Source organism: Cottoperca gobio, unplaced genomic scaffold (assembly GCF_900634415.1).
Source record: "Cottoperca gobio unplaced genomic scaffold, fCotGob3.1 fCotGob3_149arrow_ctg1, whole genome shotgun sequence".
Taxonomy (NCBI): domain Eukaryota; kingdom Metazoa; phylum Chordata; class Actinopteri; order Perciformes; family Bovichtidae; genus Cottoperca; species Cottoperca gobio.
In genome coordinates, this window is record NW_021166809.1 from 249,422 (window position 1) to 266,067 (window position 16,646).

The 16,646-nt window shown below is 37.6% G+C and overlaps 1 protein-coding gene across 3 annotated transcripts in view; it reads left to right on the forward strand.

Moving 5' to 3' along the window:
* The window catches only part of prdm5 (PR domain containing 5), a 57,829-nt gene that overhangs the window by 39,412 nt on the left and 1,771 nt on the right, over positions 1-16,646 (forward strand). For all 3 annotated transcript variants that reach the window (XM_029426266.1, XM_029426267.1, XM_029426268.1), the window contains exons 14-15: positions 7,122-7,207; positions 14,971-15,075. In XM_029426266.1, the coding sequence (XP_029282126.1) occupies positions 7,122-7,207; positions 14,971-15,075 (191 nt within the window). The remainder of the gene's footprint in view (positions 1-7,121; positions 7,208-14,970; positions 15,076-16,646) is intronic.

The following is a 16,646-nucleotide window of genomic DNA, read 5'->3' on the forward strand; positions in this document are numbered from 1 at the left end:
TACGCGACCGTAGTTATGAATGACCTCTTTTACAATATCCAACACCGTCATTTTCTCTGTTTGCATTCTCCAGATGAGGGGCAGATGTACAGAACCGCAGTGTGTAGGTTAAGTAGGTGAATTGGCGTGCACTTATTGCGAGCCTCTGTGTTCGCGGGGCGTGGTCGTCTGTGCCGAGTATTAACTGACAATAGGCGGCTCCTGGGAGGGACGCGATCCAAGCCGCAGAAGTACACTGCTGGCACGCTGTGCTCCGGTGCAATTAGCACACTAATGCCTTCCCCAGGACTCCCCAAGGCTAACGCTGGGCCTTCACCCGATACCACACATGCTACACAAGAGTTCACTCTCCTCTTTCTCCAAACACATCTGGGATTCGGATTTTCCTGTTTGTCAACAAAAGCCTCCGAGAGGCTGAAGCTGCACAGAAGGTCCTCTGCACGTGTCGTGTGTGTAATCAGGCCGCACATGTAAGGTTGACCCTTTTCCACGCCAACGTGAGGTTACACATTTTATTACTCTGTGCGTGCGTCCTCCTCGTGTGTGCGTCCTCCACCTGTGCGTGTGTGCGTCCTCCCCGTGTGTGCGTCCTCCACCTGTGCGTGCACGTCCTCCCCGTGCCACAAGTCGATAACGTATAAAAGATCGAGGTCAGGTCCATAAACAACAAGAGTTAATCATCCTCGATGCACCTCCATGAAAACGGGAGAAGCAAGTTCAGCAACAGGCAGTCAAAGCTTTACATAAAACACAAAGAGAAGAGACACGCTAGGAGCAGACACATGGAGCAGAAGAGCTTCTGCTCCATGTGTCTGCAGCTCTGGGAGATTATTTTACTCCTGAGATGGATTTTCTGATTGAAGAAGCATCTTTGCTTTCTGAATCCCAGGGACACACAGCTCATTAACCTTATTATTTAACTTCTCCCCCATCAATAACATTAGGCACTAAAGAGAGATTACTATGAACACATTAATGTTGGAGGGATGAGCACCAATGTGTCTCTTCAGCAGCGTTTCATTAGATTGTGCTGTGTACACTTTATTATATCTTATGTTATCTTATATGATGAAAATATGCAGCTCTCTAAGTCTGTAAGATGTTTTCTTCAGATGTATTCAGTTTGCTCCAGCTTCCTGATTAACGTCTCTGAAATATAATTATTGAAGCCAGGATCTGTATTCTGAGACGTGAGAGTGCTGCGACGGGTTACCTCACATCCTTCTATAGATTAGTAATCAGCTCTGCAGCTCCTATCTGGCCCGTGATCAGCAGCAGTAAACAGACCCATGTGTCAGCGTGCCGTTTGACTGACAGCCTGTCACTTTCTCTTTGTCATCCTCGCCGTGCGCTCAGATAGGATCTGCGGGAGTTTGGTCCGACTGCTTTTGATCCAGTTGATAACCCACATTGCCTGAGATGTGCTCCTAAACTGTTGGCCAGTTGTAGCTCCGATAGCAAGTCATGAAGTGCAGCCAGTAGAAGCTTTTGTCAGCGTGCATCTGACATGAACGTCTGAGTGGAAGACATGTGGAGCAGGAGCAGTTCACACACCTGAAACTCTATTAATTACAATTATTCATCTTTTAAAATGCTGAAGACTCGTGATCTCTGGAAACACAAGAACACATTTGTGGAGAAACTCATCTATATATCCACAAAATCCTGCGAGTGTCAGTCGACTAAGAACCTCTTCAGTCGAGGACGACACTACCTGCAATATACAATTATTTCACTATCAATTCATCTGCAGATTAATAGTTTGTTGATCAATAAAATGTAGAGATAATATTGAAAAATGTTCATCCCAATTTCTCAGAGTCTGTCTTTAAATATCTTTAAAAGTCTTTAAATGTTTTTAAATGTTTTTAAATGTCTTTAAAAATCTTTAAATGTTTTTAAATGTCTTTAAAAGTCTTTAAATGTTTATAAATGTCTTTAAATGTCTTTAAACGTCTTTAAATGTCTTTAAATATCTTTAAATGTTTTTAAATGTCTTTAAACGTCTTTAAACGTCTTTAAACGTCTTTAAAAGTCTTTAAATGTCTTTAAACGTCTTTAAACGTCTTTAAACGTCTTTAAATGTCTTTAAACGTCTTTAAACGTCTTTAAATGTCTTTAAAAGTCTCTAAAAGTCTTTAAACGTCTTTAAATGTCTTTAAACGTCTTTAAATGTTTTTAAATGTCTTTAAACGTCTTTAAATGTCTTTAAAAGTCTCTAAAAGTCTTTAAACGTCTTTAAATGTCTTTAAACGTCTTTAAACATCTTTAAATGTCTTTAAAAGTCTCTAAAAGTCTCTAAACGTCTTTAAACGTCTTTAAATGTCTTTAAACGTCTTTAAATGTCTTTTAAAGTCTCTAAACGTCTTTAAACGTCTTTAAATGTCTTTAAATGTCTTTAAACGTCTTTATATGTCTTTAAATGTCTTTAAACGTCTTTAAACGTCTTTAAATGTCTTTAAACGTCTTTAAACGTCTTTAAATGTCTTTAAATGTCTTTTAAAGTCTCTAAACGTCTTTAAACGTCTTTAAATGTCTTTAAACGTCTTTAAATGTCTTTAAATGTCTTTAAACGTCTTTAAATGTCTTTAAATGTCTTTTAAAGTCTCTAAACGTCTTTAAATGTCTTTAAACGTCTTTAAATGTCTTTAAATGTCTTTAAACGTCTTTTAAAGTCTCTAAACGTCTTTAAACGTCTTTAAATGTCTTTAAATGTCTTTAAACGTCTTTAAATGTCTTTAAATGTCTTTAAACGTCTTTAAATGTCTTTTAAAGTCTCTAAACGTCTTTAAACGTCTTTAAATGTCTTTAAATGTCTTTAAATGTCTTTAAACGTCTTTAAACGTCTTTAAATGTCTTTAAATGTCTTTAAATGTCTTTTAAAGTCTCTAAACGTCTTTAAATGTCTTCATATGTCTTTAAAAGTCTTTAAACGTCTTGTTTTGTCACTGTAATGTCATGTAAAAGAGAGAAAAGCAGCAGAAAGAGGCTGAATTTAAAGACATTTCTGCAGAAATTTTAATTTAACAATGAATGTCTTGTCACCTATTCTCTGTATCTCTTCTCAGCGATGTCTCTAACGTCTTTAAATGTTTTTAAAAGTCTTTAAAAGTCTTTAAACGTCTTTAAACGTCTTTAAATGTTTTTAAAAGTCTTTAAAAGTCTTTAAACGTCTTTAAACGTCTTTTAAACGTCTTTAAATGTCTTTTAAAGTCTCTAAACGTCTTTAAATGTCTTTAAATGTCTTTAAACGTCTTTAAAAGTCTTTAAATGTCTTTAAACGTCTTTAAACGTCTTTAAATGTTTTTAAATGTCTTTAAACGTCTTTAAACGTCTTTAAATGTCTTTAAAAGTCTCTAAAAGTCTTTAAACGTCTTTAAATGTCTTTAAACGTCTTTAAATGTCTTTTAAAGTCTCTAAAAGTCTTTAAATGTCTTTAAACGTCTTTAAACGTCTTTAAATGTTTTTAAATGTCTTTAAACGTCTTTAAATGTCTTTAAAAGTCTTTAAATGTCTTTAAACGTCTTTAAATGTCTTTAAAAGTCTCTAAAAGTCTTTAAACGTCTTTAAACGTCTTTAAATGTCTTTTAAAGTCTCTAAACGTCTTTAAATGTCTTTAAATGTCTTTAAATGCCTTTAAATGTCTTTAAAGTCTCTAAACGTCTTTAAATGTCTTTAAATGTCTTTAAACGTCTTTAAATGTCTTTAAACGTCTTTAAACGTCTTTAAACGTCTTTAAATGTTTTTAAAAGTCTTTAAAAGTCTTTAAACGTCTTTAAATGTCTTTAAATGTCTTTAAAGTCTCTAAACGTCTTTAAATGTCTTTAAATGTCTTTAAACGTCTTTAAATGTCTTTAAACGTCTTTAAACGTCTTTAAACGTCTTTAAATGTTTTTAAAAGTCTTTAAAAGTCTCTAAACGTCTTTAAATGTCTTTAAACGTCTTTAAATGTCTTTAAATGTCTTTAAATGTCTTTAAATGTCTTTAAAGTCTCTAAACGTCTTTAAATGTCTTTAAATGTCTTTAAACGTCTTTAAATGTCTTTAAACGTCTTTAAACGTCTTTAAACGTCTTTAAATGTTTTTAAAAGTCTTTAAAAGTCTTTAAACGTCTTTAAACGTCTTTAAAAGTCTTTAAACGTCTTTAAATGTCTTTAAACGTCTTTAAACGTCTTTAAATGTCTTTAAACGTCTTTAAAAGTCTTTAAATGTCTTTAAAAGTCTTTAAATGTCTTTAAACGTCTTTAAAAGTCTTTAAATGTCTTTAAACGTCTTTAAACGTCTTTAAAAGTCTTTAAATGTCTTTAAACGTCTTTAAAAGTCTTTAAATGTCTTTAAACGTCTTTAAACGTCTTTAAAAGTCTTTAAATGTCTTTAAACGTCTTTAAAAGTCTTTAAATGTCTTTAAACGTCTTTAAAAGTCTTTAAATGTCTTTAAACGTCTTTAAACGTCTTTAAAAGTCTTTAAATGTCTTTAAACGTCTTTAAATGTCTTTAAACGTCTTTAAAAGTCTTTAAATGTCTTTAAAAGTCTTTAAATGTCTTTAAACGTCTTTAAAAGTCTTTAAATGTCTTTAAACGTCTTTAACGTCTTTAAAAGTCTTTAAATGTCTTTAAACGTCTTTAAAAGTCTTTAAATGTCTTTAAACGTCTTAAACGTCTTTAAAAGTCTTTAAATGTCTTTAAACGTCTTTAAAAATCTTTAAATGTCTTTAAACGTCTTTAAACGTCTTTAAATGTTTTTAAATGTCTTTAAACGTCTTTAAAAGTCTCTAAAAGTCTTTAAACGTCTTTAAATGTCTTTAAACGTCTTTAAACGTCTTTAAATGTTTTTAAATGTCTTTAAACGTCTTTAAACGTCTTTAAATGTCTTTAAAAGTCTCTAAAAGTCTTTAAACGTCTTTAAATGTCTTTAAACGTCTTTAAACATCTTTAAATGTCTTTAAAAGTCTCTAAAAGTCTTTAAACGTCTTTAAACGTCTTTAAATGTCTTTAAACGTCTTTAAATGTCTTTTAAAGTCTCTAAAAGTCTCTAAACGTCTTTAAATGTCTTTAAACGTCTTTAAACGTCTTTAAATGTCTTTTAAAGTCTCTAAAAGTCTCTAAACGTCTTTAAATGTCTTTAAATGTCTTTAAACGTCTTTAAACGTCTTTAAATGTCTTTAAACGTCTTTAAATGTCTTTAAACGTCTTTAAACGTCTTTAAATGTCTTTTAAAGTCTCTAAATGTCTTTAAACGTCTTTAAATGTCTTTAAACGTCTTTAAATGTCTTTTAAAGTCTCTAAACGTCTTTTAAACGTCTTTAAATGTCTTTTAAAGTCTCTAAACGTCTTTAAATGTCTTTAAATGTCTTTTAAAGTCTCTAAACGTCTTTTAAACGTCTTTAAATGTCTTTTAAAGTCTCTAAACGTCTTTAAACGTCTTTAAACGTCTTTAAATGTCTTTAAACGTCTTTAAATGTCTTTTAAAGTCTCTAAACGTCTTTTAAACGTCTTTAAATGTCTTTTAAAGTCTCTAAACGTCTTTAAATGTCTTTAAATGTCTTTAAACGTCTTTAAAAGTCTTTAAATGTCTTTAAACGTCTTTAAACGTCTTTAAATGTTTTTAAATGTCTTTAAACGTCTTTAAACGTCTTTAAATGTCTTTAAAAGTCTCTAAAAGTCTTTAAACGTCTTTAAATGTCTTTAAACGTCTTTAAATGTCTTTAAAAGTCTCTAAAAGTCTTTAAACGTCTTTAAACGTCTTTAAATGTCTTTAAATGTCTTTTAAAGTCTCTAAACGTCTTTAAACGTCTTTAAATGTCTTTTAAAGTCTCTAAACGTCTTTAAATGTCTTTAAATGTCTTTAAACGTCTTTAAACGTCTTTAAATGTCTCTAAACGTCTTTAAACGTCTTTACATGTCTTTTAAAGTCTCTAAACGTCTTTAAATGTCTTTAAATGTCTTTAAACGTCTTTAAATGTCTTTAAACGTCTTTAAACGTCTTTAAACGTCTTTAAATGTTTTTAAATGTCTTTAAACGTCTTTAAACGTCTTTAAATGTCTTTAAAAGTCTCTAAAAGTCTTTAAACGTCTTTAAATGTCTTTAAACGTCTTTAAACATCTTTAAATGTCTTTAAAAGTCTTTAAACGTCTTTAAATGTCTTTTAAAGTCTCTAAACGTCTTTAAACGTCTTTAAATGTCTTTAAACGTCTTTAAATGTCTTTAAAAGTCTCTAAAAGTCTCTAAACGTCTTTAAACGTCTTTAAATGTCTTTAAACGTCTTTAAATGTCTTTTAAAGTCTCTAAACGTCTTTAAACGTCTTTAAATGTCTTTTAAAGTCTCTAAACGTCTTTAAATGTCTTTAAACGTCTTTATATGTCTTTAAATGTCTTTAAACGTCTTTAAACGTCTTTAAATGTCTTTAAACGTCTTTAAACGTCTTTAAACATCTTTAAATGTCTTTAAAAGTCTTTAAACATCTTTAAATGTCTTTAAACGTCTTTAAACGTCTTTAAACGTCTTTAAACGTTTTTAAATGTCTTTAAATGTCTTTTAAAGTCTCTAAACGTCTTTAAATGTCTTTAAACGTCTTTAAATGTCTTTAAATGTCTTTAAACGTCTTTAAATGTCTTTAAATGTCTTTTAAAGTCTCTAAACGTCTTTAAATGTCTTTAAACGTCTTTAAACGTCTTTAAATGTCTTTTAAAGTCTCTAAACGTCTTTAAACGTCTTTAAACGTCTTTAAATGTCTTTAAATGTCTTTAAATGTCTTTAATGTCTTTAAATGTCTTTAAATGTCTTTAAACGTCTTTAAATGTCTTTAAATGTCTTTAAACGTCTTTAAACGTCTTTAAACGTCTTTAAACGTCTTTAAATGTCTTTAAACGTCTTTAAATGTCTTCATATGTCTTTAAAAGTCTTTAAACGTCTTGTTTTGTCACTGTAATGTCATGTAAAAGAGAGAAAAGCAGCAGAAAGAGGCTGAATTTAAAGACATTTCTGCAGAAATTTTAATTTAACAATGAATGTCTTGTCACCTATTCTCTGTATCTCTTCTCAGCGATGTCAGATGTTTAGATCCATATGTGTCTTTACCTGTGTGGTGCGGTCTCAGTCTCTAACGGTGTTTGTTCCCCAGGTGAGCGTCCGTACCAGTGCCCCTACTGTGACAAAGCCTTCAGCAAGAACGACGGCCTGAAGATGCACATCCGCACTCACACTCGAGTAAGTTTCCTGTTTCATCTTTCATACTAAGACACAGCCGCTGTTCTTCTACGTAGAGACGTGAACTCTGTTCTCATGGTGGCTTTATTGTTCACTATGTTTACTGAAACAGTGACATCGTTAAAGCAGGTTGTGTTGACTGTGGCGCCCCCGGTGGACAGAAGATTCCATGAGCAGCAGCTGCTCGTCTTCTTCATCTGGTCAACGCGTGCATCTTGTTTTTGAAGCGAGTGAAAGAGAGACACAACTTATTTTAACACCATGTTTCTTTTTTAACAGCTGTTTGCAGGATGCACACCTTTATAGAAATATAAAGACATTACATTGAAACATAAGCAGTTAAAGTCACACATGCACCACATGCACCCTGACAGGCCTTTGGTGTCACATGTAGGAGAAGCACAGGTGTAAATAAAAGCTGCTGTCCTGCAGCTGAAACACTGAACAGAGCCGTTGTTAATGTTCTTAATAACAGCTGAGCTCAACGCCTGCTGAGAAACTCTCCTGTTAACTTCACTGCTTCACTGCAGACACACGGGACCCTCACACACCTTCACAAGCTCTTCTGCTCAGCCTTCGTCTGAATGCAGTGTGTAGAGATTGTCACACACCTTGTGAACCTGCCGGCTCCTCTCACACACACACACATCCCGACATCTGTCATGAATCCTGCAGCAGAGTAAGCTGCAGACACGTTACTGTGATATGGAAGCAGAGAGCTGAAGTTACTGTAGCAGATCTCCTCCTGCAGCGAGACACAACAACACATTTGTACTTCAAAGGTTTAAGATCCACAAACTGTTTGTCCAACGCACGGAAACACAGACACATCGGACGTGCTGCTCTTAGATACTTCTACAATTTAGAAATGGTCTTCTTCTTCCAGTCTTTGTTGGATACTCTCACACGGCTGCGTCACCTCAGCTCATAATTATGATCGAGTGGATTCTTCAGCACGATTGGTGCATCTGGAGTCTGCATGAGGCCTGTTGTTGTTGTGATGCCTGAACATGTGAGTGTAAAGTGAATCAGGGCTCGGGGGGGGGGGGGTCTCTTGGTCACTTCTCGAGCCGTTGAAGTTCTTGAGCGACACTTTCCATGACTGTGTGAGCATCTGGACGTTTGTTGGTGCCACTTTTGATAAATGCGATTTAATATGCATTCCATCCCAGAGCTGCCTCATCAGCTGACAGGGGGGGTCTGCTGTGTTGACGCTGACCAGAGCACAGCGCTGTCTGTCACAGTGTGCTGGTAACAGACGTATCCTGCCCAGGTGGACGTCCCTCAGTAGAAACAGGCAGGTATCATTTTCTGCTGATTAAACTGACGGATGTTTTGTTCTTAATGTTCCCGGACCTGCCTCTGCTCACATCGCTCTGAACAGTGACACAGTGCAGAGCAGATGAAGTCACTATGGAGCACATGTCATTCTCACTGCTGATGCACAGAGCAGCGGTATATAAACTGTGTGTGCCACGCACCGTCGTCTGAACACATTGATATGAACTGCTGACATTTGTATCTGAAGACATGTGTTGTGATGTTTGGTCTCTGGAGGCGGTGTGTTGTGTGTTGTGTGTTGTGTGTTGTGTGTTGTGTGTTGTGAGTTGTGTGTTGTGGTGTGTGTTGTGTGTTGTGTGTTGTGTGTTTGTGTTGTGAGTTGTGTGTTGTGTGTTGTGTGTTGTGTGTTGTGTTTGTGTGTTGTGAGTTGTGTGTTGTGTGTTGTGAGTTGTGAGTTGTATGTTGTGAGTTGTGAGTTTGTATGTTGTGAGTTGTGTGTTGTAATGTTGTGAGTTGTGTTGTAGTTGTGAGTTGTGTGTGTGAGTTGTGTGTTGTGTGTTGTGAGTTGTGAGTTGTGTGTTGTGAGTTGTGGGTGTTGTGTGTTGTGAGTTGTGTGTGTTGTTGTGTTGAGTGTTGTTGTGTGTTGTGTGTTGTGTGTTGTGTGTTGTGTGGTGTTGTGTGTTGTGTGTTGTGTGGTGTGTGTGTGTGTGTGTTGGGTTGTGTTGTGTGTGTGTGTTGTGTGTGTTGTGTGTTGTGTGTTGTGTAGTTGTGTGTTGTGATGTTGTGTGTTTGTGTGTTGTGTGTTGTGTGTTGTGAGTTGTGTGTTGTGTGTTGTGAGTTGTGAGTTGTATGTTGTGAGTGTGAGTTGTATGTTGTGAGTTGTGTGTGGTATGTTGTGAGTTGTGTGTTGTATGTTGTGAGTTGTGAGTTGTGTGTTGTGAGTTGGTGTTGTGTGTTGTGAGTTGTGTGTTGTGTGTTGTGAGTTGTGTGTTGTATGTTGTGAGTTGTGAGTTGTATGTTGTGAGTTGTATGTTGTGTGTTGTGTGTTGTGAGTTGTGTGTTGTGAGTGTGTGTTGTATGTTGTGAGTTGTAACTTGTGTGTTGTGAGTTGTATGTGTGTGTTGTATGTTGTGAGTTGTTGTGTTGTAAGTGTGAGTTGTATGTTGTGAGTTGTAACTTGTGTGTTGTGAGTTGTATGTTGTGTGTTGTATGTTGTGAGTTGTGTGTTGTAAGTTGTGAGTTGTGAGTTGTATGTTGTGAGTTGTTAGTTGTGAGTTGTATGTTGTGTTGTATGTTGTGTTGTGAGTTGTATGTTGTGTGTTGTATGTTGTGAGTTGTATGTTGTGTGTTGTGAGTTGTGAGTTGTATGTTGCGAGTTGTTAGTTGTGAGTTGTATGTTGCGAGTTGTTAGTTGTAAGTTGTGTGTTGTATGTTGTGAGTTGTAACTTGTGTGTTGTGAGTTGTATGTTGTGTGTTGTATGTTGTGAGTTGTGTGTTGTGAGTTTGTAACTTGTGTGTTGTGAGTTGTATGTTGTGTGTTGTATGTTGTGGTGTTGTAAGTTGGTTGTGTTGTATGTTGTGAGTTGTAACTTGTGTGTTGTGAGTTGTATGTTGTGTGTTGTATGTTGTGAGTTGTGAGTTGTATGTTGTGAGTTGTTAGTTGTGAGTTGTATGTTGTGTTGTATGTTGTGTTGTGAGTGTATGTTGTGTTGTATGTTGTGAGTTGTATGTTGTGTGTTGTGAGTTGTGAGTTGTATGTTGCGAGTTGTTAGTTGTGAGTTGTATGTTGTGTGTTGTATGTTGCGAGTTGTTAGTTGTAAGTTGTGTGTTGTATGTTGTGAGTTGTATGTTGCGAGTTGTATGTTGTGTTGTATGTTGTGTTGTGAGTTGTATGTTGTGTGTTGTGAGTTGTATGTTGTGTGTTGTGAGTTGTGAGTTGTATGTTGCGAGTTGTTAGTTGTGAGTTGTATGTTGTGAGTTGTATGTTGTGAGTTGTATGTTGCGAGTTGTTAGTTGTAAGTTGTGTGTTGTAAGTTGTGAGTTGTATGTTGTGAGTTGTTAGTTGTGAGTTGTATGTTGTGTTGTATGTTGTGTTGTGAGTTGTATGTTGTGTGTTGTATGTTGTGAGTTGTATGTTGTATGTTGTGTGTTGTGAGTTGTGAGTTGTATGTTGCGAGTTGTTAGTTGTGAGGTGTATGTTGCGAGTTGTTAGTTGTGAGTTGTGTGTTGTATGTTGTGAGTTGTATGTTGCGAGTTGTTAGTTGTGAGTTGTATGTTGTGTGTTGTATGTTGTATGTTGTGAGTGTTATGTTGTGTGTTGTATGTTGTGAGTTGTATGTTGTGAGTTGTATGTTGTGTGTTGTGAGTTGTGTGTTGTGTGTTGTATGTTGTGAGTTGTATGTTGTATGTTGTAAGTTGTGAGTTTTATGTTGTGTGTTGTATGTTGTGAGTTGTGAGTTTTGTGTTGTGTGTTGTATGTTGTAAGTTGTGAGTTTTATGTTGTGTGTTGTATGTTGTGAGTTGTGAGTTGTGTGTTGTATGTTGTGAGTTGTATGTTGTGTGTTGTATGTTGTGAGTTGTGTGTTGTGAGTTGTATGTTGTGAGTTGTGTGTTGTATGTTGTGAGTTGTATGTTGTGAGTTGTGAGTTGTATGTTGTGTGTTGTGTGTTGTGAGTTGTATGTTGTGAGTTGTGTGTTGTATGTTGTAAGTTGTGAGTTGTGTGTTGTATGTTGTAAGTTGTGAGTTGTATGTTGTGAGTTGTGTATTGTATGTTGTAAGTTGTGAGTTGTGTGTTGTATGTTGTAAGTTGTGAGTTGTATGTTGTGTGTTGTATGTTGTGAGTTGTGTGTTGTATGTTGTAAGTTGTGAGTTGTGTGTTGTATGTTGTGAGTTGTGTGTTGTATGTTGTGAGTTGTATGTTGTGAGTTGTGTGTTGTATGTTGTGAGTTGTGTGTTGTATGTTGTAAGTTGTGAGTTGTGTGTTGTATGTTGTAAGTTGTGAGTTGTATGTTGTGAGTTGTGTGTTGTATGTTGTAAGTTGTGAGTTGTATGTTGTGAGTTGTGTATTGTATGTTGTAAGTTGTGAGTTGTGTGTTGTATGTTGTAAGTTGTGAGTTGTATGTTGTGTGTTGTATGTTGTGAGTTGTGTGTTGTATGTTGTAAGTTGTGAGTTGTGTGTTGTATGTTGTATGTTGTAAGTTGTGAGTTGTATGTTGTGTTGTGAGTTGTATGTTGTGAGTTGTGTGTTGTATGTTGTAAGTTGTGAGTTGTGTGTTGTATGTTGTAAGTTGTGAGTTGTATGTTGTGAGTTGTGTGTTGTATGTTGTATGTTGTGAGTTGTGTGTTGTATGTTGTAAGTTGTGAGTTGTGTGTTGTATGTTGTAAGTTGTGAGTTGTATGTTGTGAGTTGTATGTTGTTAGTTGTGAGTTGTATGTTGTGAGTTGTGTGTTGTATGTTGTGAGTTGTATGTTGTAAGTTGTGAGTTGTGTGTTGTATGTTGTGAGTTGTGAGTTGTATGTTGTTAGTTGTGAGTTGTGTGTTGTATGTTGGGAGTTGTATGTTGTGAGTTGTATGTTGTGAGTTGTGTGTTGTGTGGTGTATGTTGTGAGTTGTATGTTGTGAGTTGTATGTTGTATGTTGTAAGTTATGAGTTGTAAGTTGTGTGTTGTGAGTTGTATGTTGTGAGTTGTATGTTGTGAGTTGTGTGTTGTATGTTGTGAGTTGTATGTTGTATGTTGTATGTTGTATGTTGTAAGTTATGAGTTGTGAGTTATATGTTGTAAGTTGTGTGTTGTGAGTTGTGTGTTGTGAGTTGTAAATTGTGTGTTGTGAGTTGTGAGTTGTATGTTGTGAGTTGTATGTTGTGAGTTGTATGTTGTGAGTTGTATGTGTATGTTGTATGTTGTATGTTGTAAGTTGTGTGTTGTGAGTTGTAAATTGTGAGTTGTGTGTTGTGAGTTGTGTGATTACAGTCTTCTCAACCCCTCCATCGTGGACTCGACACTTTAAAACTCAGAGGTCTTTAAGGTTTTCCCTTTGAACTTTTCTTGAATTGATCAGGAGGTTCACACACACACACACACACACACACACACACACACACACACACACACACACACACACACACACTGTTCTGCAGGTAAAGACTCTCGTTGTAACGGTTCCACTTCACCTGTGTTTGGCTTTTCCTCACAAACCAAAAGCAGTTGTTTTTCTGCAGTTGCTAAACGTTTGTGTGATCACCTCTCGTGCTGACATCAGACATGATGTAACACCAACGAGTATTCATGGAGTCACATGTTCCTCTCAGAAACAACTTCACGTAACACAAGGTGACATCACACTCAGGCTGGAGCTGCAGGTTCTCTGCTGCTCGATGTCTCTGCACACTTCCCACACTTCTTGCTTCTGATCTGCAGCTTTTGTTGTGCAGGGTGAACGAGGCATTACAGGTGACTCAGGTTCACAGGGTAGTTGTATTTCCCACAATCTAGAATTCACTGTATATGTTAAAGAACGTTTGACTAACTGAAACCCGATGTAGCACAATAACGTCCTGTTGGCGTGCTGCTTCACTAACACCCACATATTCACCACGACACATGAGACCTGAAGCTCTTTCAACAAATAAACAAAACTCCATCTTTGCATTTATAGATGTGCTCTTTGCTCGGAGTGGTCAGATTGTGACCGAAGGTCAGGTCAGAGGTCAGAAGGGTGAACAGCTGCTGAAGAGTGAAGGTCACCAGGTACAGATGTTCGATGTTACCGGGGTCATAGTGATGCATTCTGGGTACACCAGATCACCTAAGTCCATCCATGTGTTTCCTGACCCGTGTAGTTTCTCTTCTTTGTCATAAAGAAGCATTTATGGAAAAAGAAGAAATCCTGTGTCTGAAGATTTAAGTGGAAATTTGCATCAGATTACAGAGTCTGTTTCCTCAAGGCGGGTTCCTCACACACACACACACACACACGCACACACACACACACACACACACACACACGCGCACGCACACACACACGCCCCTTCTTTTATCCACATGCACGTAAACAGTTGCGTACTTAAAGCTTCACATGCAGTGAACCTGATCTTTACCTCCCTTTGTATCCTGTGTCACTCCTTGCCCCGCCCACATGATAGCGTCTTTCCCAGGACCCTTACTTCCTGCATTCACCCTGTTCCTATGACAGCTAAGCTTTAAATGGGCAGAGCCTTTGCTATCAGCCAGACGTGTCAAAAACAGCTTCCCAAAGAGTGGCAGTGGGAACCGTGCTATCTGCACGCTTCTCAGTTCTTCTAGGTGTCACCGCTGTTTCCCTCCGGCCTGCAGGACACTCCTGCTGTTCGAGGCCGCCCTGCTGAATACACCAACACGCAAACGCGCACATACTTGGAGTTTTTTGTAAACGCACACCCACAGTGAGATATGTGCTCTGACTGACAGTGAGGCCGGCCTCCGTCAGGCGCAGAGGAAATGTTCTTTGGTAAAGTGATGAGGTGTGGAGACAGAGGAGTGATATTCTACAGCCCCACAGTGCCAGAGCTCTGATACATGTTCAAAGGGAATTTCTGTGCCGTGTTTTCCTTACTCTTTTGAGGAATCCATGTGTTTTTGATGGCCCCTACGCCGGTCATTTCCTCCCTACTGCAGGGGCTGTACAACCTTTCATTTCATATCTTCATGAACTCACAGGGAGAACACCGGGGCGTGAAGTGAGTGTGTGTGTGTGTGTGTGTGTGTGTGTGTGTGTGTGTGTGTGTGTGTGAGTGTGTGTGTGTGTGTGTAACTTCAGCTACAGTCACAACACATTGGTTATATTTAAAACAACATTAGAAATATGCATAAACTTGAGGGTTCCCAACCCGACTGTTTAGTGTATTATTTGGTAGTATTGATCATTATTAAGGCAAAAGAACACCATTTATGTTAATCAAAATTACAATAAACATAACATGCAGCTTAAACTTCTCCATTGCTACGAGGAATATGAATAGTGATGTCTGCTAACAGAACAGCCTCATGGACGTTATATGTGACAAAAGTACATACGGATTTTGTTAAAGCAAGTAAATCATTATTAAGCAGCGACCGAATCTATATTGTGTTGGTGTAATAAAAGTACACAAAACATTTCTGTATTTTCACATCACGACTTCAAACATTGTGCAAAGTTCATCAAAGCCACTAAAAGAACTGCGTCTGCTTAAGGACGTAGAGGTCTTACCTATTTGAGCCGGTTTGGTTTACGCTTGAACGTAACAAGTTTTTCCCGTTATTATATTTAGTAAGAGGAAATTGTTTTATGTGTAAGTGATTTAATCCTAGTGTGTGTGTTACTGATGGACACAAGTCCTCCTCCAGGTTTTGTCCACATGTGACCAAACTGGGCAAGTTTTGTTGAATGTATTGTTGTGCTGCACACGGACAGATCAAGTGCCCTCTTTGACTCTCGCTGTGTATGTGTGTTTCGCTGCAGGAGAAGCCGTATAAATGCAGCGAGTGCAACAAAGCCTTCAGCCAGAAAAGAGGGTTGGACGAGCACATGAGGACACACACAGGAGAGAAACCTTTCCAATGTGATGTGAGTATCGAGCCACCTTTAACTTTTGTCTCTTCTCTACAGTACCTCCAAACCAGCCTCTGTCTCTCTTCTACTGTACCTCCAAACCAGCCTCTGTCTCTCCTCTACTGTACCTCCAAACCAGCCTCTGTCTCTCCTCTACTGTACCTCCAAACCAGCCTCTGTCTCTCTTCTACTGTACCTCCAAACCAGCCTCTGTCTCTCCTCTACTGTACCTCCAAACCAGCCTCTGTCTCTCCTCTACTGTACCTCCAAACCAGCCTCTGTCTCTCTTCTACTGTACCTCCAAACCAGCCTCTGTCTCTCTTCTACTGTACCTCCAAACCAGCCTCTGTCTCTCTTCTACTGTACCTCCAAACCAGCCTCTGTCTCTCTTCTACTGTATCTCCAAACCAGCCTCTGTCTCTCTTCTACTGTACCTCCAAACCAGCCTCTGTCTCTCCTCTACTGTACCTCCAAACCAGCCTCTGTCTCTCCTCTACTGTACCTCCAAACCAGCCTCTGTCTCTCTCTACTATATCTCCAAACCAGCCTCTGTCTCTCCTCTACTATATCTCCAAACCAGCCTCTGTCTCTCCTCTACTGTACCTCCAAACCAGCCTCTGTCTCTCCTCTACTGTACCTCCAAACCAGCCTCTGTCTCTCTTCTACTATATCTCCAAACCAGCCTCTGTCTCTCTTCTATTGTATCTCCAAACCAGCCTCTGTCTCTCTTCTACTGTACCTCCAAACCAGCCTCTGCCCCCCCTCCTCCCTGCACATGTTTTCTGTGGGGGGGCTCAGGGCCAGATGTGGGGACGGGTTGGGGGGCTCAGTAAGAGGCAGATAGTGATCTTGCTTCTCTGGAGGAGCCAAGTGAGCTGATCTCACGTAAACACATTGAGAGGATCAGAGACAGAAATTACTCTCAGCTTATAATACTGTGAGAGTAATAATTATTCTCAGAGATGGGGGGGGGGGGGCGTGTGACGCACGATGTTGTCGTGTTAGAAACAAACTTTGTGAATGCTGTGTGTTATCGACACAAAGGACAAAGTTTTAATGTGATGGACACGAGACACTTTTAAAAACATAATTAATATTTTAATATTAATATTCCAGACCAGAGTTATTTAAAGTGAAGCTGCGTGAGGTGGACGGGGAGGTGTGGCCTGTGGTTCCTCAGATACTCTTTCTGGGAGTCGTGCAGTCTAATCTGATCACAGACATAAACAGATTGTTAGATTCTTCATTTCAGGGACATCAGTATGTCAAAGGAATGTTAATCCCAGTGTTAGATGCTGGATACAACTCAACACTCTCACAGTGTCCTATTCCCGACGCACATCCAAAGCATTATGGGAACTGTAGTTTTTAAAACTCGCAGGATTATCCCCCAAAATAGAACATTTATAATAACACCAGGAGCTACAATCACTTCAATATGTGTGTTGGTTCACTGAGACGCAGATATTTGCTGTGGACAGTCATGGACACTACTCCTAAATCATAACTCTGGAATCCAAATACGTCTTAATTCTTTGAAGAACATCAAAAAACAACAGCGTCTAATCCATCACCCGACGCTCAGA